We start from the raw sequence: 26138 nt of genomic DNA on the forward strand, positions 1-26138 counted from the left end.
ATTCGCCGGTGGCAGAACTCTGGTCGAACGTGCCTCAAATTGAGATAGGCTCACGGTTGGTCCAGTAGATCCCGAGCGTACACACGTCCATGTGGATGAATGCCGTGACGCTCTCGGCAGCTACATGAACGTGTCGAGTCCACTGACCAGTCACACGGCCCGAGGAGAGCGGACCGCCGAGGGTGCTTCCGTGGTCCCATGAACGATGGACGAGTCGACTTCTAGTGCAAGCGGGAGGGTCGCAGCGCGCTTTCGATGATGCCAATCGTCTGGCGGGGATGCTGATTCTGGAGAGGCGAACCTGAGGACCCGGCGGGAGGGAAATTGAACGAAGCATTGCGCGATCGCGGGTCCGGGGCAGGCACCAGGCACGTCCGGGGCGATCTTGCATGTGTTGCCCGATTCCCAGTGTGGAAGCAATCTGCGGCCATGTTCGTCGGATGGGGCAGGTCGAGGGCTCGGCGTCGAGGGTGTGTGCGATATGATGGAAAGAGCAAGAGAGCGAGGAAGAGAAATGGGGGAGACTCGGGGTGGATATTGAGAATTGCCGGATTGGGGAGGGCGTGCCTGGCGGAAGGGCGGCGCGGCGGGCGCGTTGAATGCGATGATGGCCTGCGCGGGCTCGTCTCTCCCTCTCTCTCTCTCGTCCACCGCACTCACCTTTACCCCCGACCCTCGCTTCCTCGCCCTGGCGCCCCTGCCCGCCCTCGGCCAGCTCAAGACCCCTCTCTTGAGCCAACAGAATGGCCATTGGCAAATGGATCCCATTCGCGTCCAGTCAGGCTCCCGCCACCCCCGCCCCCGTCGTCGTAGAGCAGCCTCCCATCGTCTCCGCAGCGGATGCAAAGTGTTTTGGCCTCGAGAACGTGAGTCTCTCATTCGCTCTCTTTGCTCTTTTGCTGATCTGTGCCAGTTCGGGAACACTTGGTGAGTAAGGCCTGTCTATCCCTATCCCGCTACCTTTGCGTGTCGATCCTCCGACCTATCGCTGCTTCTGCGCCTCCATCAACATCTTTTCCTCTCAACCATACTCTAAGCCTGCCCCTGCTCCGCCGCCGACTGTAGCCCACCCGCTGGTACTAGCCCTATCACTACGCTCACCCTCGTCCTTCGCGACCCGAACGCGGCCGGGCAGCGCGGCTTCCCACTGCGACAGCGCTGTCACCCCGTTTCTCCTCTCATGCACTGCGCCATCTTGTCTGGACCTCGATTCTCTACGTCCTTGCCTTTCTACTCTTATTACGGCATCCACCTGTCAACCCTCGTTCGCAGCATGTGGGCCTATCCGCTGACCTATTGCCCCTCGCAGCTATGCCAACTCCGTCCTTCAGTCCCTCTACTTCTGCGGTCCGTTCCGCGAGCTTCTCCTTCAATATCCCGACCCTTCTGTACCCGATGTTCCCCTACAACCGCCCTCTCCGCCGTCACCTGCTCACCCACCACCTCCACCACCAGTCACGAGTCCCCAGAACTCCCGCAAGAAGGGCGCGCGCGGCATGTCCGTCTCGGAGCCTGCGCCCAACCTTCCACCTGCATTCACGATACCACCCTCACCTCCCACCTTGCTTTCCGCCCTCCGCTCTCTATACCTCCACATCAGTCGGAACCCGGTCGATAAGGGGACCGTCTCGCCCCGCGTATTCATTGACAAGATCAAGGAGTTGAACGAGCTCTTCCGTGGCTCCATGCACCAAGACGCGCACGAGTTCCTCAACTTCCTCCTCAATAAGATCATGGAAGAGATGGAGGACGAGAGACGCCGTCTCGGATCGGGCACGAACGGTGTCGGGCCGTCCGGAGAGGACTGTAAGCATGGCTCTCCTCTCTCACGTAACATATTTCCGCTCATGTAAGTTCCATTACAGTGTCCAATTCCGTCGGGACGCTCTCGACGAACCCGCCGGCGTCCACGTCCACCGCCCTCGGGACCTCGTACCACTCCACCATCGTACACAGACTGTTTGAGGGCGTGCTGACGAGTGAGACGCGGTGCCTTACGTGCGAGACCGTATCATCCCGTGATGAGTCTTTCATCGACCTTTCGATCGACATCGAGCAGAATTCGAGCGTTACTGCGTGCCTGAGGCAGTTTAGCGCGAGCGAGATGCTCTGTCAGAAGAATAAGTTTTTCTGCGACTCGTGTTGCGACCTCCAGGAGGCAGAGAAGAGGTACGTGTTCCTATTTACCCTTCCCGCGTTCAGATGTTAATGGGTAATTACGTACAGGATGAAAATCAAGAAACTGCCGAATGTACTCGCGCTACACTTGAAGCGGTTCAAGTACCAGGAGGACGTTGGGAAGTACATCAAGCTCGCCTACCGGGTCGCGTTCCCGCTCGAGCTACGGCTATTCAACACCGTGGATGACGCGGAGGATCCGGACAGGCTGTATGAGCTCTACGCAATCGTGGTCCATATCGGGACGTACGTGCCTCGTCCTTGTGATAATACCTATCGGAGACGCGCGTGCTGACTCGGAGCGCAGGGGGCCTCATCATGGGCATTATGTGACCATTATCAAGGCGCGCGGAACGTGGATGCTGTTCGACGACGACACCGTTTCGACCATCAAGGAGTCTGACATCCCGAAATACTTCGGCGAGTCCAACAGTGGCTCTGCATACGTTCTCTATTACCAGGCGGTAGACTTGGATCTGACCGCGCTCGGGATCAAGCCTCCGACGCCGCCGCCGACCGCTGCAGCGACCACGGATATTGGCTCTGCCCCTGACCATCCACTCAGCCTCGCGACCGTCTCCGATGTGACCGAAGTCTCAGGCTCACCCTCGCCCGCGATGCCCCCAGGTCTCACGGAAGAGCCCGACTCGGACAAGAGCGACTCGCCCATGCCGAGCACGCCCGGGTCACATCCAGTCCCTCTCTCGCCCTTGCATACCCCGAAACTCCCCTCCGCGCCTGTCCCTCCGAACCTCGTCGTGTCGATACCCCCTTCCAGCCCCACCTTGCCCCCGATGCCGCCCATCCCAGCGTCACCGTCGCAGCCGCAGCATAATCATTCCCTGGGTGGGCTGTTCCACAGCCTGCGGCAGTCGCCGTCCCTGCGCCTACGTGCGAACGGGTTCACGAGCAGCGCAGAGCATCGACAGAGTGCACACGATCCCGCGCCGGGCATGCCGCACTCGCCGCGACGGCCGCGCACGGCGCAGTCGAGCGCGTCAACGGCGGACACGAGTCACCAGACGCACGAGGGCACGCTGCCGCCGTCGATACCGCCGTCCCCCAGCCCGTCGAAGAGCCACGCGTTCCCGAACGGGACTTCGGCAAAGGAGGGAGGGAAGGAGCGCGTGCCGGAGAAGAAGGCGAGCGGGTGGTTCAAGCGGAAGAGCTCGAGCTCGAAGCAGGATGCGTCAGTGTCCTCACCTGTCGTGCCCTCAGCGTCATTCGCGACTGTATCGTCTGCGTCGGAAGAGCAAGTGCCGGGCTCGCCACTCCACAAGAAATCGTCGCCGGAGTTATCGAGGAGTTTGAAGCGCGAGAAGCGCGGGTCGTCGAAGTTGCCGCCGAGGCCATCGACGGCGGGTGCGAGGATGAGCTCTTCGGAGCAGGGGAGCGGGTCGCGCCCGCCGTCGACGATAGCCATGCCTCCACTGCCGCCGTTACCTGGCTCTCCAACGTCTCCCAGTGAGAATGGGAGCGCCGCGCCGCTGGTCGCGAACGGCAAGGGTGCTGCGAACGGTGATGCTGCGCATGTTGAGGACGGCGCGCCCAGCACCCCGCAGGACGGCCTGTCAAGACGCTCGAGTCCTCAACCTATACCCCAACCTCCGGCCTCGCTTCCCGCGTCTGCGTCCGCGCCTGAACAAGGACACGGACACAGGCACGCACAGGGGTATAATCCGTTCTCGGCGTCCGCGGGATACGGCTTCTCGCCATCGTACGGGGGCGCGGGCGGGGGGAGCGTGGCGGACTCGCCGGCGATGCCGCCGAGCAGCAGCAGCGGGAGCGCGTCCAGCGGGGGCGGCGCGGCGGCGAACTGGAAGCGCGCGACGCGGAAGCTGAGCTTCACGGCGCCGATGCTGGGGCTCGGGCGCAAGGACCGGGATAAGGACCGGGAGCGGCATCGCGAGCGCGAGAAGCCCCCGACGTCGTTCGCGCGGTGACCTGTGATGCGCAGCCCTGTGCTCGCCCGCGCATGCACATTGGGCGTGGCGGAAAAGTATTCTTGTATGATGTGGTGCGGACAGACGGTGTATGTGCTGTGTTGCTGTTGCTGTTTATTTGATGTCTTTTTATGACCTTCGCCTTCGCCTTACCCCCCACGTAGCTCACTGTCCCGCTCGCCTAGTACCTGCCCATTACCCCCCATCGATCGCTACATATCCACTACGCATAGCTACTTATCATGTATTCGCTATTTGCTAACCAGGGCCGAGGTGTCACTGTAATCGCGCGTATGTTGTTCCGGTGGTCCGTGAGGCCTGAGGCTTGAGCGCTGTTCTTCGGAGGAGTAGTGAGTCTAATAGTTTTCCGTGTGCTGTCTCGTCAGCCGCTGCTCCATTGAGTGCGCAGTTTTCACAAGTGCTTGTTCTTGCATATATGAAATCGTGGATGGGTTCTTCGGAACTTGGAGAGCAGAGAGTGGCGGCCGGATCCGGAATATGAGGCCATAGGCGTCCCGCATACACTCGGCGTGATATATGTATATTGAAATCGTACAAAACTCTCAACGCAAACGCTATCTGCCATAGAATACACATAGCATCCAAGCGCAACGCAAGCGATTAGCCCCCCCACCTATACGTACACTAACTTGAAGGACGGTTAGCCGGGAACGTAGTACGTGCGCAACCAGGACAGCCCACAAGCATCTCTCCATCGACCCGTCATACGGAAGGTGTATACTCACGGTTTGTACCAGCGGCCCCTCTCTCCGCATCGCGTCCCTCCAGACCCTGTCCACAATTGCCTTCGCCGCCGCGCGCGCGCGTGCTCGTCGCGCCCACGCTGCCCATAAACACCGAGCCCGGCGGGAATCCCGAGTCGCCCTCCGTACCCTCGGCAACGGGAACGCACAAGCACCCCGGACTGACTGCCTATGATACACCAAATTCTGAGCCAAGACAGTGAATGGGCGACTCCCGTTCTCGAGGCCAAAACACTTTGCATCCGCAGCGGAGACGATGGGAGGCCGCTCTACAACGACGGGGGCGGGAGCCTGGCTGGACGCGAATGGGATCCATTTGCCAATGGCCATTCTGTTGGCTCAAGAGAGAGGTCTTGAGCTGGCCGAGGGCGGGCAGGGGCGCCAGGGCGAGGAGGCGAGGGTACGAGTGGGCGGGCGAGGAACGAGCGAACGAGCGAACGAGCGAACGAGTGGACGCAGCGAGAGCCACAAAGCAAGGGAGGGAAGCGGGCGACCTGAGGAGCGCATGGCGCGATGGAGTGAACGTATGTATTAGCAACTATAGCTAGATGCAGTGAGTGAACGAGCGGGTAGCGTACCTGAGCAAACATGCAAATCAATGCACAAGGACGAGCAGAGTCTGGCCGAGCCCATAAGTGGCACTAACTACGCTGTATCAAAGAAGGCGCATCGTGAGGTAGATAGTACAAGCGCATCATGGACAATTCACAAACAGGACACGGCTCCTCGAACGTCAATTGGCCATAATGCGCTATGTGAAGATTGACGCCATTCAGCGGCCGTCCATCCGGCATCGCATCCCGCCACACCCAGTCCACGACCCGCTTCACGGCTGCTTCCGTGAGGTGCTCTGTCGTGAAGCCCACGCCCCCTCTGATCACGGCGGTCAACGGGAGTGCCGGGTCGACCGGCGGGGAAGTGCACAGACATCGTGAGGGTTCGAGCTGCTGCACGTCCCCCTCGACGGTCTCCAAGCGGGCAAACCGGGGTGTCTTGCCCGAGCCCGAAGACCCATCTCCACTCGCCCCGCCGACGCAGGGGAACTGGTAGGTGAGGGTCACGGAGATACACGTCGTCGCGGTGACGTACTTTCCGGCCGCCTCTACAAGCGCATCCACGCGCTCGCGCGTCACCCCCCGCGCATCCATGACCGTGATGTCCGCTTGGAATATCGCGGGGTCGTGCATGATAAGCCCTATGCACTCGGAGAAGCGCTCTACGGCATCTGGGTACGTGAGCGCCCCGGAGACAGCCTCGAAGTGGGCCTGGTACGGCTTCATGTAGGCCACTTGCCAGCCCTCGGCGAGCATGTCGATGAGCAGTTGCCTCCACGCAGGATCGTCTGCCGCTGCAATGTTGCTGAGCAGCACATCCTTCGAGTATCTGTAGCCAAACGACGCGATCTCCGTTCTGTACGTCGTGTTGACGGCGACCGCGTTCCGCATCGTAGTGGTGGCCGCGGGGACGCCGAAAATGCGACAAGTCTTCAGCGAGAAGGGGGGTAGGAGATATATCCATTCGTACAGGTGTTCCTGGGGGTACGGTGCGCAGTGCACGACGGTCAAGTGGCGCACGTGGCGGCGGAGGTCCGGGTTATTCAACAGGGTACGGGCAAGAGAGCGCGAGAAGGGTGAGGACGTGTGGAGGGTGACTTCCCGGTAGGACGCGTGCGTTGCGTTCCGATGCCATTGTGTGCAAACGAGCCCTGCCTGCGCGGCGTCCGCCGGGTCGAGATAGGAGAATATGTCGTACAGGATGTCGTCCGGTAGCCACGACTTGTTCCGAGGCGCGCCAAGCGGTTTCTGATCGAGCCGTGCAAGAGCGAGTCCTACAGCATGCAGAGATGCGAGGCCGAGTACGACTGCGAGAGGCTCAAGGGAGTCGGAGGTGCTGCTGGTGATCGATCCGTCAGCCTGTTAATTATGACTCAACCAACATCAAGGATATTGTTTCACTTACGTGGTAATATCCCGCGTCGAGAATGGCGCAGGTAGGAACGGCCACGGGCCCATAATAGTCAAGCTGCCAGATGTATGATCACTGACACTCGCGTTCTAGGTGTGAGTGCGGGACGATTATGGGTACTGCAGTTCTAAGCTAGGCGTATCTTCTGTATTGGTGCGTATACGTAGCTCGTGATCGCGCGCTGGGAGAACTTGGCTCCGAGTTGGATGTTTAGAGAGGCGGTGGTGGTGGTCCGGGTAGAAGAGGGCCGATCGAGCCTAGGATACATTAGCGCCAGATGTTCGCTAGTAATGCTGGCGTCTGTTTTGACTTTGTTACCAGTTCCAACAGATAATTTTAAACATCCCGCCGCTGTGGTATGTACCGGCAGTACTGGAACGTTGGACGAGCGGTCGAGAGCCAGAAACTAGTCTCAAGCTTGGTGGTTGCGGTAAGTAGGCTGGCCGGAGCGGCGCGGCCTGTCAGCACTTTGGAGCAAGTTCGATCTCCGGCATTCCCACGCATACAGTCTGTTTGTAAAGGGGTTATCATCTGGTTAGAACTCAAGCTTCGCTCTCTATCGTAGCTGCGTACAAGCGTAATGATCGATATCACTCTTTACACTCTTCGTCATCTCCATTGCGCGTTCAAATTTCAAACCTGACCAAAGGGACGACCTGTTTGAAAACCTTGACTGATGTCTCCAAATGCACACATCCATCATGTCCTCAGAAGTGCTTGTGAGTGTCGTACCTCTACACGATCACAGACGACGAAGCTCACGATTAATGCTACGATTGCATCATGTATCGCCTTTACGCCAGGCCAACTTCCGATAGAAATCGTCGAGGACATCGTTGCCGAGGCCTGGAAGTCAGCCTCTAGCGCGAATGAGCGCCAGCACCTCTACTCCTCACTCAAACAAGCGGACCCTACTCTTGGGGATGTCATTGGCCGAGTCGCGATACGCTATGTTACCCTCGCAATGCCACTATATTCCACAGAGCCATCGGATCATACCCTGTACTCCGATATCGTCCGCGAAGTGGAACACACGCAACCGGTCGACGGTCCGCCCGACCATGCTCCCAGTACCGCCGATCAGCACTTTAGAGCGTCCCATCTACGTCTAGATATGACAGATGTACGTGGAGGCACGACAACCGATTGCGGCATCCGTGTGTTCGAAGATCGCGGTGGACCGCTCTACTCGATCCTAAACTCTGTCTCGTCCATCACCCTCGCCTCCCTACTTCCCATCCCAGAACGAGACATTCGCCGGCTCGTAGGAGACAGCTTTATCCTGGGCACGCTGCGAGAAATGGAGATTGTTTTCGGCCTGCTCGCCGACCTTCCCCGCCTCACATCCCTCTACCTTGAATACGACGTCGGCGTCCACAGCGCCCGCCTCGGCAAAGGCCCAATGCCCCCCATCGCGTTCACGGCCCTCACGTTCCTGCGCACCCGTACGTGCCCGTGCTGCGGCCTCCCGCCCCACACGTACAACGCGCCGTACGACGGGAGCCGCGGGCACGCAGCCGAGTGCGCGCGGGGAGCGTTCGCGCGCATGTTCCCGCGCCTCCGCGAGCTGTGGCTCGACGCGCCGCTGTTCCTGCGGTACCTCGTCGTGCCGCCGTCGCTGGAGAGCATTACGCTCGACGCGCCGCCGCCGGCGAAGCTGTTTTGCTCGATTCAGACGTACAACGTGGCGGCGGGCTTGCGGCGCTGGATGGAACCTCGGCAGGATGCCGCAAGTGGTGAGGCCGCGAGGATGCGGCTGGAGAAGATTGTCGTTCGTACCGGAGGAGTAGAGCCGATTGGGTGGCGGCAGGCTCAGGAGGCTTGTGACAAGTACGGTGTCGCGTTCGTCAGAGAGGTTCATTACGTGTAGGTTGGGGCCGGCATACATCGTGTACGAAAGGAGTCAGACTGCTCTCTGCATTACGGCTCACCTTTCTAGTTTGCACAGGTATGTGAGCAAATCCTCTTCATCATGTGCGAACGTTACCTCATGTGGGCCACCATCATGTCCGTTGAACACGCCCGTAAACCGTCTCGTCACTCACGCTCACCCCGGTACTTATTCCACGAGGAGTAAAACACGACCGGCAGTTGCAGCCTTACGTGCCTGCGAACCAGAATGCAGGCCTTCAAGTTGCCGGTGCGTGTTCGCGTGTCTGTTCTCAAAACTTTGCGATCGGCATTGACGTACTTCCGACGCTGGAGAGTGTCGCGACTGTTACGCTGCCGTCGGGAGAGCAGGGCTGCGACGCGCCGATAGGGCTGCGACACCGACACAGGGCGATGCGCGAACAAGGCGAGGCCACTAAGGTGACCCTCTACGTGTAAGTCCCCGATAGGATACAGCGTACACGGCTTGCTTGTCTGGTTCAGAAGTTACGTGAGCTTGAAATCGAAGCTCACTGCGTATGAGCGGAGCCCGCGCGACCTGGGAATATGCCTCCATACGGACTAGACTTCCGCTCCACCGTCCACCCGAGTTGCTTCGACCATGGCGAGGACGATAGATGCTGAGAGGCCTGCAGGATCCTCACAGTAGGCTCATAGAGGTGCAGAGACGCCGTGGTTCGCCTGAGACGCGTAGAGGACGCTGCTTGGCTTAGGGCCCCACAGACCCACAGGAGCCCACAAGACGATCTGAAGCGGTCTCGTCCAGCCTCGCCCTCGTCAAGGTGTGAAGTGGACGCTTGGAAAGGCAATCCAGAACCCATTTCGAGAACAGACGTGATCGGGCTGATCATCTCTCTCCTGTCGGAGTCCCAGCAAGTATCCGCGCCGCCAGAGTTCGGATTCGCATGGGTGTTGGAAGGAGAGACGACTGGGATCTGGGACGATGCTCGGGCGAACGGATGGAGTGGAAGAGGTACTGTGAGGTACGCAGAGGCACGAACAAGGGCACCAGGGTCGGTGCCGAGTAGCCGGAAGGAAATGGCCGGTTAGCGCGCGCGGATTTGAGGTGAGCCGCGTGGCTGACATAAGACGGAGATGATGTCACGGCTCATATAGAAGGCACATGGGCTCTGTTCAGGACGGCTGAGCTGTGTATGGTCCGTGGCTTGCCCGTGGGACGCCCCCTCACACTCGCCCCCTTCCTTCGTCCACACCATCCGTCACGGCGAGCGACCCTTCCCTTCCGTCGTCCAGGCCTACGCCATGGACTCGCTCACAGAGCGCAGGCTCGTTCCCCAATGGGCTCCAGAGGTCCGTCCCGCCTCTTTCTCCCCAGTGCCCGAACAAACTAATTCAACGTTCTTTCCCTAACACGTAGCTCGTTGCCCTTTCCTACCTGATCTCGTGGCTAGGCGCATATACCAGCACGCAAATCATGATACACGCAAAGTACACCCGCAGCACCGTCCTCAAATGGGTCTGGACCTTCTTCGCCAGTATTGCCTTTGGTTTCTGTGCAATATGGTCAATGCACTTCGGTACGTTTACACGCTCTGGTATTATTTATCGCGGTTGCAGTTGCACGTGGCAGACATCCCGTATATGCCCCGCCTCCCTTGCACCTACGCACGAGGCTGGTATAGCTTGATTGCCAGACGTGCCGCAGGATGTCTTCGGGCTTCCATTCACAGTGGAAATATAGTGCTCCTATCGCGCTATATGCGCGTCCAATCTTCCACATAAAGTTCACGTCACTAACATCATAAATCGCAGTTGGAATGCTCGCATGTGGCCTCGACGTGGAAGTTCGCTTCAACATATTCTTGACCATTGTATCCGCCGCCGTCGCCGTGCTCTTCACCTTTGCCGCGCTTTCCAGCCCGTACGCATCAGAGACAATCGAAAACTCGGCGCCTATGCGCACGCTAGCCAAATGGAACCACGAGATATACAGCGGTGTCGCGAACATTTTCACGGGGCACCCCTCCCATGATTTGGAGGCGGGTTATGCGCCCCTACAAACTACTTCTGCAGAAGACATCCCCTCAGTTCCTCCAGGCGTAAGGGTCGCGCTCGATCAAGACGACATCGACATCAGCAGCGACGAGGACGAAGAAGAGCGTCAAGAATCTGCTCCTGTAGAGCAGAGACGAGACGAAGACAGCGGGAGGCTAATATACGCCACTGCCAGCGGGGACTCGTCGACGCTCCCGACGCACCGGCGAGACTCCTTCACGCAGCCCGAGAACGGGCGTAAGTCCTCCAAGTCTCCGGTCGCGCGGCGCTCGGCCCGGCACCGTCTTCTGCACCGCGTGCTGTCGTCGTCGACCACGCGCCGCACGTCCCAGGACTCGACGCCCAGCAGCACCTCGACGACGACGACCTCGAGCTCCGAGTCGTCGTTCACCCGCAACCTCTCAGGTACGACGCTTGCTACCTCTTCATCAAGCTCGTGGAGCGAGCCCCTCCATCCAGGACTTAGCCGGGAGACGCGGTTGAGGATCAAGGCCCGCGCGAAGGAGCGCCCCCCGCCGGAGTTCGGCTGGCGGTATTGGATTAAGACGCACTACGAATCGGTCACCATATTTTTGTGCCTCCGCGCCGCGATATGGGCCGGGGCCATCGTATTCATGCACTACTGCGGTACGAGTATCTACTTCGTTCAACGCGTGGATTGTTGGCTGAGCCGCCATCGCTTCAGGAATGTGGGCAATGGAAATACCTTCCGGGCGAATTTCGTGGGATATGGGCATCGTCGCCTTGTCCTATGCAGTCGCATACAGCGTCTGTTTCATCGGGTGCATATTCATGATACACATGGAGTCGCACTTCGGACGGCAGATGGTGTTCAGCACGATCGCGTCCATCGGTTGTTGCTCGATGCACTACACCGGTACGGTTCCCACGCCGCTGCTCCGGATACCATGCTCACTTCTTCGCAGGAATGGCAGCGGCCACTTTCTATACATACGCTCCCGCATCGCCCAACGCCGGCTACCCCCAGTTCCTCCCGATCACAATCGTCGGCATCGCCGTATTGGTATGCGTCGTGTCCAACGCGATACTGGCGCATGCCGCCATCACAGCGCGCAACCGGATGGCAGAGATCATCCTTACAAAGCGGAGGCTCTGGCGCATCATGGCGGAGAAAGAGGCCGCCGAGCAGGCGATCGAGCTTAAGCAGCAGTTCATCTCCGTCGCCAGTCATGAGGTGAGTAGCCGTACATTTCGTCAGTGACGCGTCTCATTGGTTCGGGCAGATTCGCACGCCTCTGCATACCGTGAACGGGTATTGTGAGCTGCTGGTGAGGACACCGTTGACAGATGAGCAGTCTCTGTATGTCACTAGCATACAGCAAGCTTGTCATGCGATCAACATCATAGCCGGGAACGTTCTCGGTAGGTGTCTCCCCATGTATGCGCCGATTTCATACTAATTGACTATTGTTCGCGGTTCGCGCATAGATTTCAGCAAGGTCCGTCTACTTCGTGTGTTTGATTAACATGCTGGACAGGCTCTGAGCGATTTCTAGCTTGACCGGAACAACGCCGAGTTATCGGCGCGCCCAGTACACATGGAAGTCCGCAAGATGATCGAGGACATCGCCAAGATTACAGAGGCGCGGGGTCTCCAACCAGGACAGCAAGGCGTAGACATTATCGTCTGGATCGCGAAGGACGTGCCCCAAGCTGTCTACTTGGATGAGACATATGCGTTCCGGGTAGGCACTTCTCCATGACGTGTTGTCGAAACGTGCTAACCGCTATTTTTAGATCCTCATGAACGTGAGTAACATGAGCGCACTGTCGCCGACATCTCTGACATATTGCACCCCCAGCTGCTGTCGAACGCCCAGAAGTTCTGCGAAGAGGGCTATATCTGTCTCGCAGTCTCCATGGAAGGCTCTACGCAGCTCGTGATCAGAGTCATGGACACGGGCTGCGGCATCCCGAAGAGCTTTCGCGGCGCGCTCTTCGAGCCATTCCGGCAAGCCGACACGTCGCTGACACGCCCCCGGCAAGGCACTGGGCTCGGGCTCAGCATCGTCAAGCACCTCGTGCAACGCATGTCCGGCACGGTGGAGGTGGAGTCGGAAGAAGGCGATGGCTCGACTTTCACTGTCAAGCTCCCGGTCACCTTGCCGTCGCGCTCGCCTTCCCCAACGGTTCAGTACGGCCCGCCCTCGGCGAGCAAGCGGCTGCGCATCGTGTACCGGAACGCGCGCACGCAAGATCGCTTCATCCGTCTCTGGACGCGGTACGGCTACAACGTCCTCCCCGGCTCCGCGACCTCATCCGCCTCGGACCTCGCAAAGGACGTCGACGTCATCTGGACGGACGCAGAAACAGCCTCCCAATCCCCCTCCCTCCGCAGCCTCCTCATCTGCCCCCAAGCCCACACTGCCACCCTCTTCATCGTGCACTCCGACGCGCAGGACGCCGCGCTGCTCGAGCCCGAGCTGCGCGACGCGCGCAACGCCGTGCTCGTCAAGCGCCCCGTGATCATGCACACCGTCGTCGAGTGGATCGAGAACCCCGCGGAGCACCTCGGGCGGCACGTTCGCAACAAGGTGCGCTTCGCGCTGCCCGGGGAGTCGCTGCCGGGGTCGCCGTCGTCGAGTCCGGTGGAGAAGAAGATGGCGGTGCGGGTGGACGTCGAGCCTGTGAGGAGCTCGGATGATATTCCGCTCACGCCTATTGCTTCTGGGAAGCGGGTTGCGGATGAGGAGAGTGCAGAGGATGCTTCGTTGCCCCGGGATCGGATTCTTTTGGTAGAGGACAACATGGTGAGCAGAACACCGCGCCTTGTAAGCACCGCGAACGGCCACTGAATTGTACGCTCCAGATCAACCAGAGACTAGGCTGCCGGCTACTAGAGAAGTTGGGCTACGAAGTAGTGACCGCGAACGACGGCAAACTGGCCATTGACGCCATCCGCAAGGACTACTTCGCATGCTGCCTCATGGACTGCCAGATGCCAGGTTCGTCGCCTGTCTTCTCATACTGACCCCTCATGCTGACGATTCCGCAACAGTACTAGACGGATTCCAGGCGACGAAGCGTATACGGGAGCTCGAAGACAGCGGAGAGCTGCCCGACCATCTACCCATTATCGCGCTCACTGCGAACGTCACGCAGGAGAGCGAAGGTGATTGTAAAGCTGCAGGCATGGATCACTTCTTGCCGAAGCCCTTGAAGATGGCCGGTACGTCTCTTCGCAATATTTTTGTGTCGATCACGTACTCATTCTTTCTACAGACCTAGAATCGACGCTCAAGCGGCTTCGACGGACATTGCCTCGTTAACGGCGCCCCTCCCCTCCTTCTATCTATCTCCTACCTTACACCTCTCACTCGGACTTCTCGCACTCGCATCTCTCCCCCATATCTCACCGCATCTATACATAGTATATACTCCCGCAGTACATAGTATCGCACGCATCGCTATCCTCACGCTATCTCCATCGCTCATATATCCACCGCATGTATCGTTATTTGTAGGAGTTCTCATATTACCGTAGATCATTGTACGTGCGCTGTGTAGTGTCGGTGCACTTTTGCATTTGGCCAGTAGGCCAATTTCACTGGATTCCCGCTGCTTCTGCTAGTGTGTCTGCTCCCTATGAACGCGCCAACATATAACACCCACTGCCCTTACCCTCGTCCTCGCTTTCGTCCGCCGCGGCCTCCTGGCGGCCAGATCTCCCTCCCCCTGGTGGGCAGCGCTTTGGCGGCCCGAGATCCGGGCCGATCTATGAATCTACTCGGTAAAGTTTGTAGGCGCCCGCATCTCTGCTTCGCTCATCCACGACTCACTCTGCCACACGGTGTCACCTCTGCGCCTCGAAGCTCTGACTGAACTGTGAACTGGGATTCTAAGCTTTACAAAGGATACCCAACTCATAGCTCTCTCTCCTGACACGACTAAAAATAGCTACCCTGCTGTCCCGCATCCAGCGAGGCCTCTCGCGTCCACTGCTGCCCGCACTTGTAAATATCATCATGCCCGGGGTCACGCTGGAAGGCTCGGGCGCGCGGAAGCTCGGGGGGTATGAGTTCTTTGAGAAGGTGCTGAGGAGCCCGAAGTTCATCGTCGCGCCTATGGTGGACCAGAGCGAGTTGGTACGTTTATGTGTCTTGTGCTTGAACTTGGGGCTCTCTGTGAACGCAACTCTCAGGCATGGAGGAAACTGTCGAGGAGATACGGTGGGCAGGTGTGTACTACCTCAACAAAGAATTCCTTCCCAGATCGTCTGACATAGTCTTCAGGTGGTGTACACACCCATGATAAATGCCAAGGTAAGAGCAAGCCCAGAGCTCCGCTGCACCCCGCGAACCTACAACCCCGCCTAGATGTTCGCCGAAGGCAACCGCAAGCCCTACCGCGAACAAAACTTCGACACCATCCACGGCGAAGAAGGCGGGCCCGAAGACCGGCCCCTAATCGTGCAGTTCTGCGCGAACAACGCCGCGCAGCTGCTCAAGTCCGCGAAGCTGCTCGAGGCGCACTGCGACGCGGTCGACATCAACCTCGGCTGCCCGCAGGACATCGCGCGCCGCGGCCGCTACGGCTCGTTCCTGCAGGACGAGTGGGAGCTCATACACGAGATGAGTGCGTGCGGCGTTCTTCTCGCGCGTTTCGGGCGAGTGCTCATTGTTGGATGTGTAGTTAGTACGCTGCATAGGGAGCTGTCGATACCGGTGACTGCGAAGTTTCGCGTGTTCCCGACTGTCGAGAAGACGGTGGAGTACGCGAAGATGCTGGAGAGCGCGGGCGCGCAGATCCTGACATGCCACGGCCGTACTCGCGAACAACGCGGGCAGCGCTCCGTTAGTATCAGCATACATCCAGGCCTGTGTTACTCTAATACGCTCCCGACAGGGTTTGGCAGACTGGGAGAAGATCCGCGCCGTCAAGGAGGCGGTCTCCGTGCCCGTCATCGCGAACGGCAACCTGCTGTTCTACGGCGACATCGAACGCTGTCTCGCAGCCACCGGCGCGGACGCCGTAATGTCCGCCGAGGGGAATCTCTACAACCCCGCCATCTTCATGCCCGCCCCTTCGACGTCCGAATCGCCGTCCGCTTCGACTAGCTCGGCACATACCTCCGCATCCTCAATAGCGTCGATGTATCTCACAGGTCATCACCCACGCAATACAACGCTCGCGCTGGAGTACCTGTCCATTGTCAAGTCGCAGAAGACAATGACGACCCCTAGTTCAGTCAAGGGGCACCTGTTCAAGCTCTTGCGACCCGCCTTGGGCAAGTATACCGACCTCCGAGAGCGCCTTGGGAAGGTGCGCGTGGAACGGGCGGAGCGGGACAAAAACGGCGCGTGGGACAGGTACGAGGAGGTCATCCGGGAGCTGGATGAACGGTTAGAGGTATGTCACAGCAGTACCCAATAACGCTGACCGCTGACTCGCTTTGGCTCCCAGCTCGACATCGAGGCCGCGAAGGGGAAGTCCTTAGAGGAGCTTTCGCCGATCGACGAGGCGACTGGGTTTCCGATCCTCCCGCACTGGTTGGTACAACCGTACATTCGCCCGCTGCCCAAGGAACCGGAAGCGGCGCAGCCTCCACAAGAGACCAGCAAATCTGGTGTAGCGGTTGTCGGTACGTAGCGTCAGACATCCAGCGGGGGCATTGTGCTCATTCAACAGTAGCGATGGACTGCAGCGTAAAAGATTCTGCGACTCGTGGCTCGAAACGACCAATATCGGAGGAACCTGCGGTGGCAGCAAGTTCGTCTGCACAGACAGAGGCCCTCGAAACGAAACGACCAAAGCTGTCGTCAGATGAGGACACTGTAGATCCGAAGAGGATAGACGGCGACGCTCCACCTGTAACCGCAGGATGAATCTATCGGTGACTCCTCGTGGTCTGCCTAGCTGTACGGGTTTCAGTGCTGTATTCACCAGGCGCTACTGCATGTTCTTCTGGGTTCCTGGTTTACGTTACGGGCCGGGTATGTTCTCGCAACGTCTCGAACGATCGGTGGGTATCCAGCAAGATCTATGCGAGATCTCGCGCAGGAGTGATTCCGAATACGCCGCCACCGGGGTTGCCGCACAGGCGCCCAATTGAATCATGGGCGCCTAGCGTGCTTACCGCGATCGTCATTCGTTGACCGCCCGCGCCTCCCACCTCCCTTCTCTCACCTACACCACCATGTCCGACCCCCAACCTGCAGAAGCCTCGTCGTCCGAGATTTCCATCAACGTGAAAGGTACACCTCGCCCCCGCGCGCTGCTCGGATGCGACGATCGTTAACAAGCTTGCGCACCCTAGGACCGAGCGAGCTCAAGCTCCAGATCTCAATATCCACCGACAAGACCGTCACCGAGCTCAAGCAGGCCATCGCGGAGAAGTCCGATGTGCCCGCGGACCGCCAGCGACTCATCTATTCGGGTATGCGCCCCCTCTCCCTTCACGCACACACGCACCGCTAACATGGGTACGCCGGCCAGGCCGGGTGCTGAAGGACGAAGATGCGCTTGTCACGTACAAGATCCAGTCGGGGCACACCATCCACATGGTGAAGGGCGCCGCGCGCGCGGGCCCGTCGGCACAGGCAGCAGCGCCGCAGCAACTCCCGACGATGCAGTCGGGGCAGAACCCGCACGACCCGCTCACGCAGCTGAACGGCCCCATGGGCTTCGGGCTCATGGCGGGCTTCAACCCGTTCGCAGAGATGGGGCTCAACCCGAACGATCCTAACATGGTGAGTGTTTTGGTTTTGTGTGTGGGGAGCGGGGTGTGGGAGAGGGTGGCGGGGTCTGAGATAACAAGACTGGGAGGCAGCCTGTGATAGGGAGGGCGAATACAGGGCTCCTTGGCTCGGGCGTAATCGAAGGCAGAGGGTTTGCGACGACCAACTGCCGCAACTGTTCAGGAAGGCGGTCCGCTGATGACGTTGCTCACAGATGCAAACCATGCTCAACTCGCCCCAATTCCTGCAACAAATGTCGGGCGTTATGGCCAACCCCGCCGTGCTCGACCAGATCATCGCCTCCAACCCCCAGCTCGCCGCGATGGGTCCTCAAGTCCGCGAGGTGTTCCGCAGCGAGCGGTTCCGCCAGATGATGTCGAACCCGGAGACGCTCCGGATGATGCTCCAGATGTCGAGCCTCATGCGCGAGTCTGGCATGGGCCCCGGCGGCGGTGCACCAGGTCTCGGCGGGCTCGGTGCACTAGGTGGGCTCGGGGGTGCTGGTGCAGGCAACGGCGGCTTCCCAGCCCCGGGTCTGCCGTCAACGGCGCGTCAGCAACAACAGGGCGAAGGCGCAGAGGCGGGCGCGCAACAACCAGCGGGGTCGCCGCCAGCAGCAGGCGGATTTCCGAACTACTTCTCTCCGTTCGGCGCGTACCCGCCCGCGCCCGGGACACCTGGAGGAACCGCTGCTGGAGGTGATGCGAGTGCGGGACTAGGTGCAGGAGCAGCACCGGGACTGGGCGGTGCGGGCATGTTCGATCCCGCCATGATGCAGCAGATGCTGGCAGCAATGGGCGGCGGCGGTAGCCCAGGTGCGGCTGCCAACCCGTTCGGTGGTCTCGGCGGGTTTGGTGCTGGGGGCCTTGGTGGGCTTGGTGGGCTCGGTGCGGGGGGACTGGGTGCTTTCGGGGCCCCGGCCGCACCTGCGAATACCCAACCCCCAGAAGAGCGGTTCCAAGTCCAGCTACAGGTATGTTGCTTTGGGTTTTACAAGAGATGAACGCGCTGACGGGTTTCGCAGCAATTGCAAGATATGGGCTTCACGAACGCGTCGCAGAACGTCCGGGCGCTGCTCGCGACGGGCGGGAACGTGCATTCGGCGATCGAGTATATCTTGTCTGGCGGAGGGTTGTAATTGGTGTACGAAACTAGACGGGCAGCAGTTCTTGGGAGATGTTGTACGAAGTACGGAAGGACAAATGTTACACCACTTGCAATATCGTTGGTGTGCACCGCTAGCGATGGCGTCATGGCCTGACATTATCGCACTGCATACTGCTGAAAAAATACGTACGTGTGCAGCTGCGCGATTTGCACAGCACTCAGGAATATCGTGTTCTGTATCGCCTTCTTCCTTTCCTTCCATAAACGGAAAGGGAATCTGCCGATCCGCGAGCGTACACAATATTGCGCTGGAGTGCTCTGTGGTTGACACCCTGCACTTAACATCCCCTCGTCCACAGCTCCGTCGTCGCTCCTTGTACGCTTCCACCTCACCACTCAGCGCCGCGATCCATTCCCTTGCCAAAGGTTCACCCGCTCGACGGGCGTGTACTGCAGCATAGCCCCGTGCGGGGCGTGCAAAGAAGCGAGGCAGTGCGACATGGCGTCTATCCGCCAATTTAGCCTCCGTGCACAGTACGGCAGGGTCGGGCCCTTGTCCTCTCCTGTCCCCCCTCCTCCCCCAACTCTGTGTGCTGCCTGTCGACCCTTATAGGCGGCCTGTGCGACTGTCTTTTCTGTACCATCTCTCACGACGCGCTCTCGGCGACTGAAAGGCCTCTGCTGTGGGCGGTCCCACTAGATCCTGACCGTGATTGGTGGCTGGAGCGTACCACCCAAGACGGGAGTCTGCGATGCATTCCGCCGAGTGAGTCATGCGCTACCTACCACATATACATCCCTTCTCACCGCCGTCGTGTCCCACCCTATTCAGGCCGTGGCAGCTTACTGGTACGTACCGGACTCCGAACTTCGCGCGCTGCCGCCCCTTCCCCGGACTCGGACGCGTTGCTGACTCGCCCCGTCCACCAGTGATCCGGACGCGCGGGCTGCTCTTCGTGCGCCCGGAGAAGTCGTGGCGGCCGATCGTGACCATCTCGGTCCAGGACGACGGCCATGACCACGGTCTGCCGCATGAGATCGTCCTCGGTTCCGATGGGCAGAACCCGAACTTGAAGTCCGTCATACAAATGTGGGTAGTTTCTTCATGCGTTCCCTCATTTATAGCGATGCTACCGTGGCTTTGTGGTGAACTTTGGGCTCTTGTATCCTTTGCCTCTGCTGGTGATATCGACCCGAGGCCGTGCTGGTGGCCAGTATCACTTATTCCAACAACATGAGGCTCGGCTAGTCAACTGGTGCTACACTCATGTTCTACTGGAATCAGACATAGCCTGTCTTTGCATCTTCAGCCCTTGGTTGCTTGCGCGATGTCTTTATATGTCAGAACACAGCGCTCATTCGTCTGCTCATTTACAGCCGCGACGTAAAACCCTCAACGCGTCTTGTCTTCCAAGTATACCATAAATCACAAACGAAGAAGAAGCACCGGAAACGTACCCTCGTCGGGTCCGCCAACCTTTCTCTAAACGAGTTTCTCAATCGTCATCCTCTCCCACACCACCGACCCGTCGAGTACGACGTCCGCCTATCCTGCCCACCTCCACAGCGGAAAAGCCCCACCATAGGTGGAAAGCAGCAACATAGTGCCGCACTCACTCTCAAATTCGCGGTTCCCCTTCCCGCGCACGTGGGCCACCCCTCGCGCCCCGGCTCACCTCTCTCCGATGGACATCTAGACACCGATGGGATGTTTTCGGACGGAGCGTCATGTATGTTCAGCTGCTTATGTGTGCAGAAGGACCACGACTAACCTGTTCTTCGTAGCTTCTAGAGGCCCTATTTCGGCTGTAACAGAAGATCCCGCCTCCGAGAGGCCATGGGAGCGGCCACCTACTCCTGAAACTCTAGGTGGATCGACCGGCCTCAGGCGCCGGCGGCGGAGGACACGGGGATTCCATGTCGATAGTGCCTCGGAGGACGGCATATACGAATCATCGGAGGACGAGCCGTGGATGCCGCCCACACCACCCGACGACTACTTCGACGGCGCGTTCGACGGCGGATCCGAAGACGCGTGCGGGAGTACACTACTGGGCACGGGCGAGGAGGCCGTGTGCTCTCCGTGTATACTGCCCATGCATGCCAACAGTGACCAGGAAAGCGTGTACAGCATGGAGCGTTCAGTCTCGTTCGCTGGGTCGGTCGTGGATAGCTTCGGCCCCTATCACGAACTGTGCGAGGCCGACAGAGAGGACGACGTCGAGAAGGTGGAGAAGGTCCTGGGGAGGCTTCTCACGGAGTGGTACGTCGTCGGCGCATCGGTAAGTCCTGTCGATCTGTGTTTGCAGTTACGGGACTCACGTCGGATTAGCTACTAGCTTTAGCCGGCATCGACGCTGCAGTCTTCGGATTCGAGTCCGACGCGACCTTCATCGTGGACGGCTTCGCGCGGAGCGTAGTCGCCATCGGCGCGATCGCGGCAGGCATCGGCCTCGTCAGCGACGCGTGGTTCCTCGTACTATACAGCGGCGCCAACGCCGTCAAATTCCAGGTAAGCCCCTACCCACAAATTCACCACGCCAGCGCGCTCACCGCCTCTCCCCTTCTCAGCGCCTCGCAAAAGACGTGTACGGCTCGTACTTCTTCTTCTGCCTGACGTGCCGGCTGCCGACGATGTGCATGTTCGTCTCCACGCTCGCGCTCATGCTCTTCCTGCTGGGCGTCGCGTGGACCGCGTGGCCGACGGCGGTGCTCGTGATGTCGTTCGTCGCGGGCGTGCTGCTCTCGTCCCAGTTCCTCGTGTTCGGCATCCACCGCGCGGTCAACTTCGTCGTCTGGGCCGTGCGCGTTACGTGGCGGAAGGTCGCGGGCGCGCGGCAGTCGGCGAAGGGACAGCCTGGCGCGCCTTTGTCGCAGTCTCAGCCTCATGCGTCGCAGCCTCAGCCTACGAGTCAACTCCATCTCCCAGCCGCACCACGTCCGGTCCACCACGACGGAATCCAGATGCCTGTACCCGAGCCCGCCGAAGCAGCCTAAGCAGCTTCCTTTCGCCTGAGCTCCCCTAATTCAAACCAGTACGTCGTACTGTTTAGTCAAATCAACCCCATTTGACCTTCGATTACAATTACAGTATACGTATGTCCCCCTCGCGCGGGCTAAAACGTCTACCACGGCCGACCGCAGTAACACCGACGCGACCGCAACCCGTAGCGGAAGTGCGTCAGTCCCCGAGCGCCGCGCGGTAAAGCTTATCTTTAAGGCGCGGTTTGTGCCAACGCCCCCAACACGACACGGCACACATCTTGATGACCACTGAACCCTGTGTACTACGCACGTATTGCAGATACCTGTTGTACTCTAACACCGGCACCGCAAGGGACCTCCCGCCACTCGGAAATAGCGAAGCTTTTGGGTGCCGTGGTCAGGACCTTAGGCCCTTGTCGCGCAGTCTACCGTAGCTATGTACTGCGGAGACACCGTGTGTCCATCTCTTGCGATATGTTTTGTAGTGTTTGAACGCGAATACCACCGCGAAATGGCATAGGTCATGAGAAGCATCTGTTAGCTTGATCTCTATACAGTGAAGAGCGGCTGCTCGTAATAAAAACGACCGTCCAAGTCGCAGCAGCGTGAACGACATGAACCAAAAATGGAGCGGGCTGGGAGCGGAGAGCGGGCGCCTGGTAAATGACGCGCAGAACGGGCGCTCTTGTGCATAATTGACTTCTCACCGCCCTCGACGACGGGCGACTCCTGCGCTCCGTCCCCCAGCCTCTCCTTCCTCTCTCCCGGATGGCGTCCCCGATGTACGCCCAGCCGCAGCCACGACAACCAGCCAACTTCATCCCCAGCTACGACCAGCGCCGCCAGTCTCCCGCCCGCGAGCCGATACCCGCATCCCGCCCGCCCTCCCAGTACTCCCCGTACCAACAGCCGCCCCGCCAGTCCCAGTACGACGACCTGTCCTACGACGGCGAGGGAGACGGCGATGCAGACGACTTCTACCAGTCGCAGTCCCAGTATGATCAGCCCTATGCCACCAGGTCCATTGCCACCCAGTCCGTCCGCGCACCGTCCCCCACACAGACCGCCCCCATCCTCGATCACTCCCACCTCCGCCCGGGCAACCAAGCCGCCCTCCTCTCGCACGAACGCACGCTCGAGCTCTACCGCACGAACGCGAAGAAGACGCAGGACCCGGACCTGCAGTTCGAGTTCGCCGTCTTCATGGTCGACGCCTCCAAGACGATGCCCATCCCCGCCGCGACGCCCGGGAACGTCATGGACGTCGAGAAGGCGATCGCGAAGCGCGACGACCTCGTGCACGAGGCGACGGGCCTGCTCAAGCGGCTCGCCGACCGCGGGCACATGCCCGCCCAGTACTTCCTCGCCGACTGCTACGCGAACGGGATCGGCACGCATAAGGGCCGCCAGGACTTCGACCGCGCCTTCCCGCTCTTCGTCCTCGCCGCGAAGCACGGCCACCCCGACGCCTCCTACCGCGCCGGCACGTGCTGCGAGAACGGCTGGGGGTGCCGCCGCGAGTCCGCCAAGGCCGTCCAGTTCTACAAGAAGGCTGCTGCGGCGGGACACCCGGGCGCGCTCTACCGTCTCGGGATTGCGGAGCTCAACGGAGAGCTTGGGCTCTCGAAGAGCCCGAAAGAGGGTGTCAAGTACCTGAAGCGATCCGCAGAGCACGCGACGGCCGAGTTCCCGCACGCCTTGCACGAGCTCGCGCTGTTGCATGAGCGCGGTATCGACAACGTCCTCTTCGTCGACTACGAGTACGCAGCGGAGCTGCTCGCGCAGGCCGCAGAGCTCGGGTACGCGCCAAGTGCGTACCGGTTAGGCGAATGCTACGAGTACGGCAAGATGGGCTGCCCACAGGACCCTGCGCTCTCAATACACTACTACGTCAGTCCCTGCCCCTTGCAACAGCGCTATCCTGCACGCGTGCGTGCCCTGACACCGCATTCTTGTTGCAGAACATCGCTGCACAGCAGGGCCATCGAGATGCATGCTTCGCGCTCACTGCATGGTACCTCGTCGGCTCGCCCGGGGTGCTGCCGCAGTCGGACACGGAGGCGTACCTCTGGGCGCGCAAGGCGGCCGAGGCGGGGCTCGTGAAGGCCATGTACGCCGTCGGGTACTTCCTCGAGGTCGGAATCGGCACCGAGCCAGTCATGCCAGAGTGCGTCATCCCCCGCGCACCGTCGCGTCCTCTCCGCTATTTTTGTCAGATGCTGATCATATGCTGCGCTGCCCACCCATCCCCATCTGTCTTCGCTCGCGCTTCGCCCCTGCGCACAGAGCGATCCAGTGGTACAGGCGCGCGGCGGAGCAGGGCGACAAGCGTGCCGCACAGCGGCTCAAGGGCCCGCAGAACACGGCGATCGTCGCGCCCGGCGGGCCCGGGTCGGTGCTGCGTCGGGACGAGAACGGGAGCGATGCGGCGTCGGGGACGGGTAAAGGCGGGAAGGATAAGGACTGCGTGATTATGTGAGCGCGGTGCATCTGCGTCTGGGTGGGTCGCGCCGTCTATGTTTAGACGGGGGGCCCCAGTACTTATTTGATTCAGGTGAGGCGGTAGAGATTGAGTGGTTGTGGTCAGGCGGTTGGTAGGGAGTGTGCACGCGGACAGTTCGAGCAGACACCGAGGACTGACACATTATGAGGATTACAGCTTCTATTGTATACGAGCTAATACAAAGGCTCCGCCGCTGAAGGACACGTTCGTTTCGCGCAACTGCTAGAGAGAGGACATACCTCTGCACTCCGACATACCCCTACTGCAAACTGACGTCAAATCTTTCGTTGAAGCGGCGAGTAGTATCTTCAACTACCTACGTCAGTCAGCGTCCACCGGGTTTGCCATAGAGCCGGGCACAGTTTGAAAGGGCCATCGGCGGGAGTGTTGTAGTGTTCGGGAGAGATGAGGCTGAAGCGGACACGGTCGCCAGTGATACCAGAACAAGAGAGGTTCAAGTCCTCGATCACATCAACATCGGCAGCGGTCAGCGTGGTCTCGGTGCTAATGAGGTTGGTCGGATAGAGTTCAATGGTGAACGACGCGAGAGCGAGCTCCTGCACGATCTCAACAACCAGATCCTGGGGGTTCCCAGTCAGAAAACAATTCGCAATGAGACATATCAGAACACTGATAGCGTACCAGATTTCGTTGAACATTTTCTCGAGCAGAAAGATTATGCAACTCGATACCGAAAACGATATAGACGTCCTGGAGCCGCGGCGCAATAGATCTTGCACGGAGGAGCGCTACGAGCACCCCGCGATAGCCATCCATCGTGAGGTGCGTCCCATATCGCGAGTCGAGGGCGAGGGTGAGCCTCAGCGGCGCAATATCAGCAAAGATAAGGGGGAGGTCCTCGACAATTTCGTCCCGCGAGACGACGACATGTAGGGCCTCACACTGGCACCGCAGCCCAAGCGTGTAGAGCGCCTCCGCCGAGCCCTGGACTTCCCGCAGACTTCGCCAAAGGCCCGTCTCGTCCTGGGCGAGCTGGTTCTCCGCGCGTTCCTGCGCCCGTGAATAGGGAGAATGGCCGTGGGCGAAATACGCGCGGAGCCGCTGCAAGTGTGGAAAGTAGTGCATGCCCGTCCCCAGGGACATCTCGGTCCACGATACTAGCTGGGAGTCGCTCAGAATCAGGCTGTGTACTCGGGAGAACGACCGGGAGGATGGAGGGGGCGGGTCTATCCAGATGTGTGCAGCCTCGAACCTCCGCAGCGTCTCCGAAGAATGGGTCAGGACGGCGGGCAGCACGTCCGATGTGTACATGAAGTGGGTTTTCGAGTCCACGCGCAGGGTGTGGAGCTGGGAGCGCAGGTCGCCGAGCATCCGGTACGTCTCTTTCCCGACGTTGGCGATCGCGAGGTGTTTGATGCTCGAGCGCATCGCAATCGCGGCGCAGAGGTCGGGGTAACCGTTGATATCGTCCAGGTGCATGCACTCGATGTTGGCCATAGCGCGTATGAGGGCAGCGATCCGCTCGATGAGGTCCAGGGTGATTGAGTCCGCCGGGGACAGATGAAGAAATTTGACTAACGATGTTCGTTCGCCGCTATGCGACTGAACGAAGGCAGCGTAAGAGACGAAGTGAGCTGGCGTCTGGAGCGGTATGTCCATGGCGAGAAGTACCCGTGGGCCTTCGTGGTAGAGATCGCGGCAAGTGCGCATCATCGCGGACACGGTAGCCGCGGATGTCTCCGCTGCGGCAACCATAGCAAGGCATAGTATGTCGTGGTTCATTTCTTTCAGCTTGAGAGTTTTGTCTAGTTTATTCGCCGATGAGATTGGACTAGATGAAGCCAAGATGGGCCGAGTGACGAGAAACACCGATATTGTCAAAATAATGGGGTGCAGATCCTGCGGAACGGAATGCATACCTGATGAGTGCATCACGATGAGAAGACATCAGTTGTTCGGTGTAACGAAACAACACAGCTGGCAGTGGTAGTGGGGACAATGATAGAAGACGATAGACCGTGTCGACGGTGTCGTCGGCTGCGCGAGTGGATTGGCGGTGGTCACGACTCCCTTGTTAGGTGCTGTGACACATTAACCGGTCACAGCCTACTGCCCACTAGTAGGCTCA

At 59.7% G+C, this 26138-nt stretch overlaps 9 protein-coding genes across 9 annotated transcripts; 7 read left to right on the forward strand and 2 right to left on the reverse strand.

The window, feature by feature from the left end:
* Nucleotides 1–743: 743 nt before the first annotated feature.
* Nucleotides 744–4385, forward strand: TRAVEDRAFT_67740 (cysteine proteinase; the record flags this gene model as incomplete). The annotated part of the gene is made up of 6 exons (XM_008034313.1): nucleotides 744–866; nucleotides 914–927; nucleotides 1310–1806; nucleotides 1866–2169; nucleotides 2227–2424; nucleotides 2486–4385. The coding sequence occupies 6 exons, from the start codon at nucleotides 744–746 to the stop codon at nucleotides 4119–4121; spliced, it is 2772 nt and encodes a 923-aa protein (XP_008032504.1). The 3' UTR covers nucleotides 4122–4385.
* Nucleotides 4386–4659: 274 nt separating this feature from the next.
* TRAVEDRAFT_25186 (uncharacterized protein) lies at nucleotides 4660–5531 on the reverse strand. Its single transcript, XM_008033582.1, has 2 exons — nucleotides 5464–5531; nucleotides 4660–5379 (listed from the first exon to the last, which is right to left on the reverse strand). Exons 1-2 carry the CDS (start codon nucleotides 5473–5475, stop codon nucleotides 5155–5157), a joined length of 237 nt encoding a protein of 78 aa, XP_008031773.1. The 5' UTR covers nucleotides 5476–5531; the 3' UTR covers nucleotides 4660–5154.
* A 33-nt stretch (nucleotides 5532–5564) lies between these two features.
* TRAVEDRAFT_67741 (uncharacterized protein) lies at nucleotides 5565–7097 on the reverse strand. The gene is made up of 3 exons (XM_008034314.1): nucleotides 6845–7097; nucleotides 5695–6775; nucleotides 5565–5636 (listed from the first exon to the last, which is right to left on the reverse strand). Exons 1-3 carry the CDS (start codon nucleotides 6895–6897, stop codon nucleotides 5619–5621), a joined length of 1152 nt encoding a protein of 383 aa, XP_008032505.1. The 5' UTR covers nucleotides 6898–7097; the 3' UTR covers nucleotides 5565–5618.
* A 454-nt stretch (nucleotides 7098–7551) lies between these two features.
* On the forward strand, nucleotides 7552–8822 carry TRAVEDRAFT_67742 (uncharacterized protein; the record flags this gene model as incomplete). The annotated part of the gene is made up of 2 exons (XM_008034315.1): nucleotides 7552–7569; nucleotides 7599–8822. The coding sequence occupies 2 exons, from the start codon at nucleotides 7552–7554 to the stop codon at nucleotides 8718–8720; spliced, it is 1140 nt and encodes a 379-aa protein (XP_008032506.1). The 3' UTR covers nucleotides 8721–8822.
* A 1181-nt stretch (nucleotides 8823–10003) lies between these two features.
* TRAVEDRAFT_54910 (uncharacterized protein) lies at nucleotides 10004–14005 on the forward strand (the record flags this gene model as incomplete). The annotated part of the gene is made up of 12 exons (XM_008034136.1): nucleotides 10004–10011; nucleotides 10238–10278; nucleotides 10514–11383; nucleotides 11442–11524; nucleotides 11564–11633; nucleotides 11683–11951; nucleotides 12001–12132; nucleotides 12274–12462; nucleotides 12515–12526; nucleotides 12580–13527; nucleotides 13587–13722; nucleotides 13776–14005. The coding sequence occupies 12 exons, from the start codon at nucleotides 10004–10006 to the stop codon at nucleotides 14003–14005; spliced, it is 2988 nt and encodes a 995-aa protein (XP_008032327.1).
* A 737-nt stretch (nucleotides 14006–14742) lies between these two features.
* Nucleotides 14743–16366, forward strand: TRAVEDRAFT_111600 (Dus-domain-containing protein; the record flags this gene model as incomplete). The annotated part of the gene is made up of 7 exons (XM_008034316.1): nucleotides 14743–14862; nucleotides 14919–14954; nucleotides 15010–15039; nucleotides 15094–15352; nucleotides 15410–15570; nucleotides 15623–16126; nucleotides 16181–16366. The coding sequence occupies 7 exons, from the start codon at nucleotides 14743–14745 to the stop codon at nucleotides 16364–16366; spliced, it is 1296 nt and encodes a 431-aa protein (XP_008032507.1).
* Nucleotides 16367–16907: 541 nt separating this feature from the next.
* On the forward strand, nucleotides 16908–18672 carry TRAVEDRAFT_67745 (uncharacterized protein). Its single transcript, XM_008034317.1, has 5 exons — nucleotides 16908–16971; nucleotides 17034–17153; nucleotides 17213–17466; nucleotides 17669–18427; nucleotides 18479–18672. The coding sequence occupies exons 1-5, from the start codon at nucleotides 16914–16916 to the stop codon at nucleotides 18590–18592; spliced, it is 1305 nt and encodes a 434-aa protein (XP_008032508.1). The 5' UTR covers nucleotides 16908–16913; the 3' UTR covers nucleotides 18593–18672.
* A 641-nt stretch (nucleotides 18673–19313) lies between these two features.
* On the forward strand, nucleotides 19314–21558 carry TRAVEDRAFT_41151 (uncharacterized protein; the record flags this gene model as incomplete). Its single annotated transcript, XM_008033850.1, has 7 exons — nucleotides 19314–19327; nucleotides 19394–19410; nucleotides 19492–19651; nucleotides 19939–20291; nucleotides 20347–20843; nucleotides 20894–21073; nucleotides 21133–21558. The coding sequence occupies 7 exons, from the start codon at nucleotides 19314–19316 to the stop codon at nucleotides 21556–21558; spliced, it is 1647 nt and encodes a 548-aa protein (XP_008032041.1).
* A 768-nt stretch (nucleotides 21559–22326) lies between these two features.
* On the forward strand, nucleotides 22327–26020 carry TRAVEDRAFT_25191 (HCP-like protein; the record flags this gene model as incomplete). The annotated part of the gene is made up of 6 exons (XM_008033583.1): nucleotides 22327–23436; nucleotides 23508–23713; nucleotides 23833–24311; nucleotides 24370–24630; nucleotides 24692–25841; nucleotides 25930–26020. 3 exons carry the CDS (start codon nucleotides 22327–22329, stop codon nucleotides 24023–24025), a joined length of 1509 nt encoding a protein of 502 aa, XP_008031774.1. The 3' UTR covers nucleotides 24026–24311; nucleotides 24370–24630; nucleotides 24692–25841; nucleotides 25930–26020.
* Between the last annotated feature and the right edge of the window lie 118 nt (nucleotides 26021–26138).

This window comes from Trametes versicolor (assembly GCF_000271585.1).
Source record: "Trametes versicolor FP-101664 SS1 unplaced genomic scaffold TRAVEscaffold_1, whole genome shotgun sequence".
Lineage (NCBI taxonomy): Eukaryota > Fungi > Basidiomycota > Agaricomycetes > Polyporales > Polyporaceae > Trametes > Trametes versicolor.

What these genes read in the sequence shown, in the direction of transcription:
- TRAVEDRAFT_67741 (XM_008034314.1), bottom strand. Translation starts at nt 6,897, where the DNA reads ATGGGCCCGTGGCCGTTCCTACCTGCGCCATTCTCGACGCGGGATATT. An exon ending in TCGACGCGGGATATTACCAC is followed by an intron (nt 6,776 to 6,844) that starts GTAAGTGAAACA and finishes GATCACCAGCAG; the next exon opens with CACCTCCGACTCCCTTGAGC.
- TRAVEDRAFT_67745 (XM_008034317.1), top strand. Translation starts at nt 16,914, where the DNA reads ATGTCCGACCCCCAACCTGCAGAAGCCTCGTCGTCCGAGATTTCCATC. An exon ending in GATTTCCATCAACGTGAAAG is followed by an intron (nt 16,972 to 17,033) that starts GTACACCTCGCC and finishes TGCGCACCCTAG; the next exon opens with GACCGAGCGAGCTCAAGCTC. An exon ending in GGTTCCAAGTCCAGCTACAG is followed by an intron (nt 18,428 to 18,478) that starts GTATGTTGCTTT and finishes CGGGTTTCGCAG; the next exon opens with CAATTGCAAGATATGGGCTT.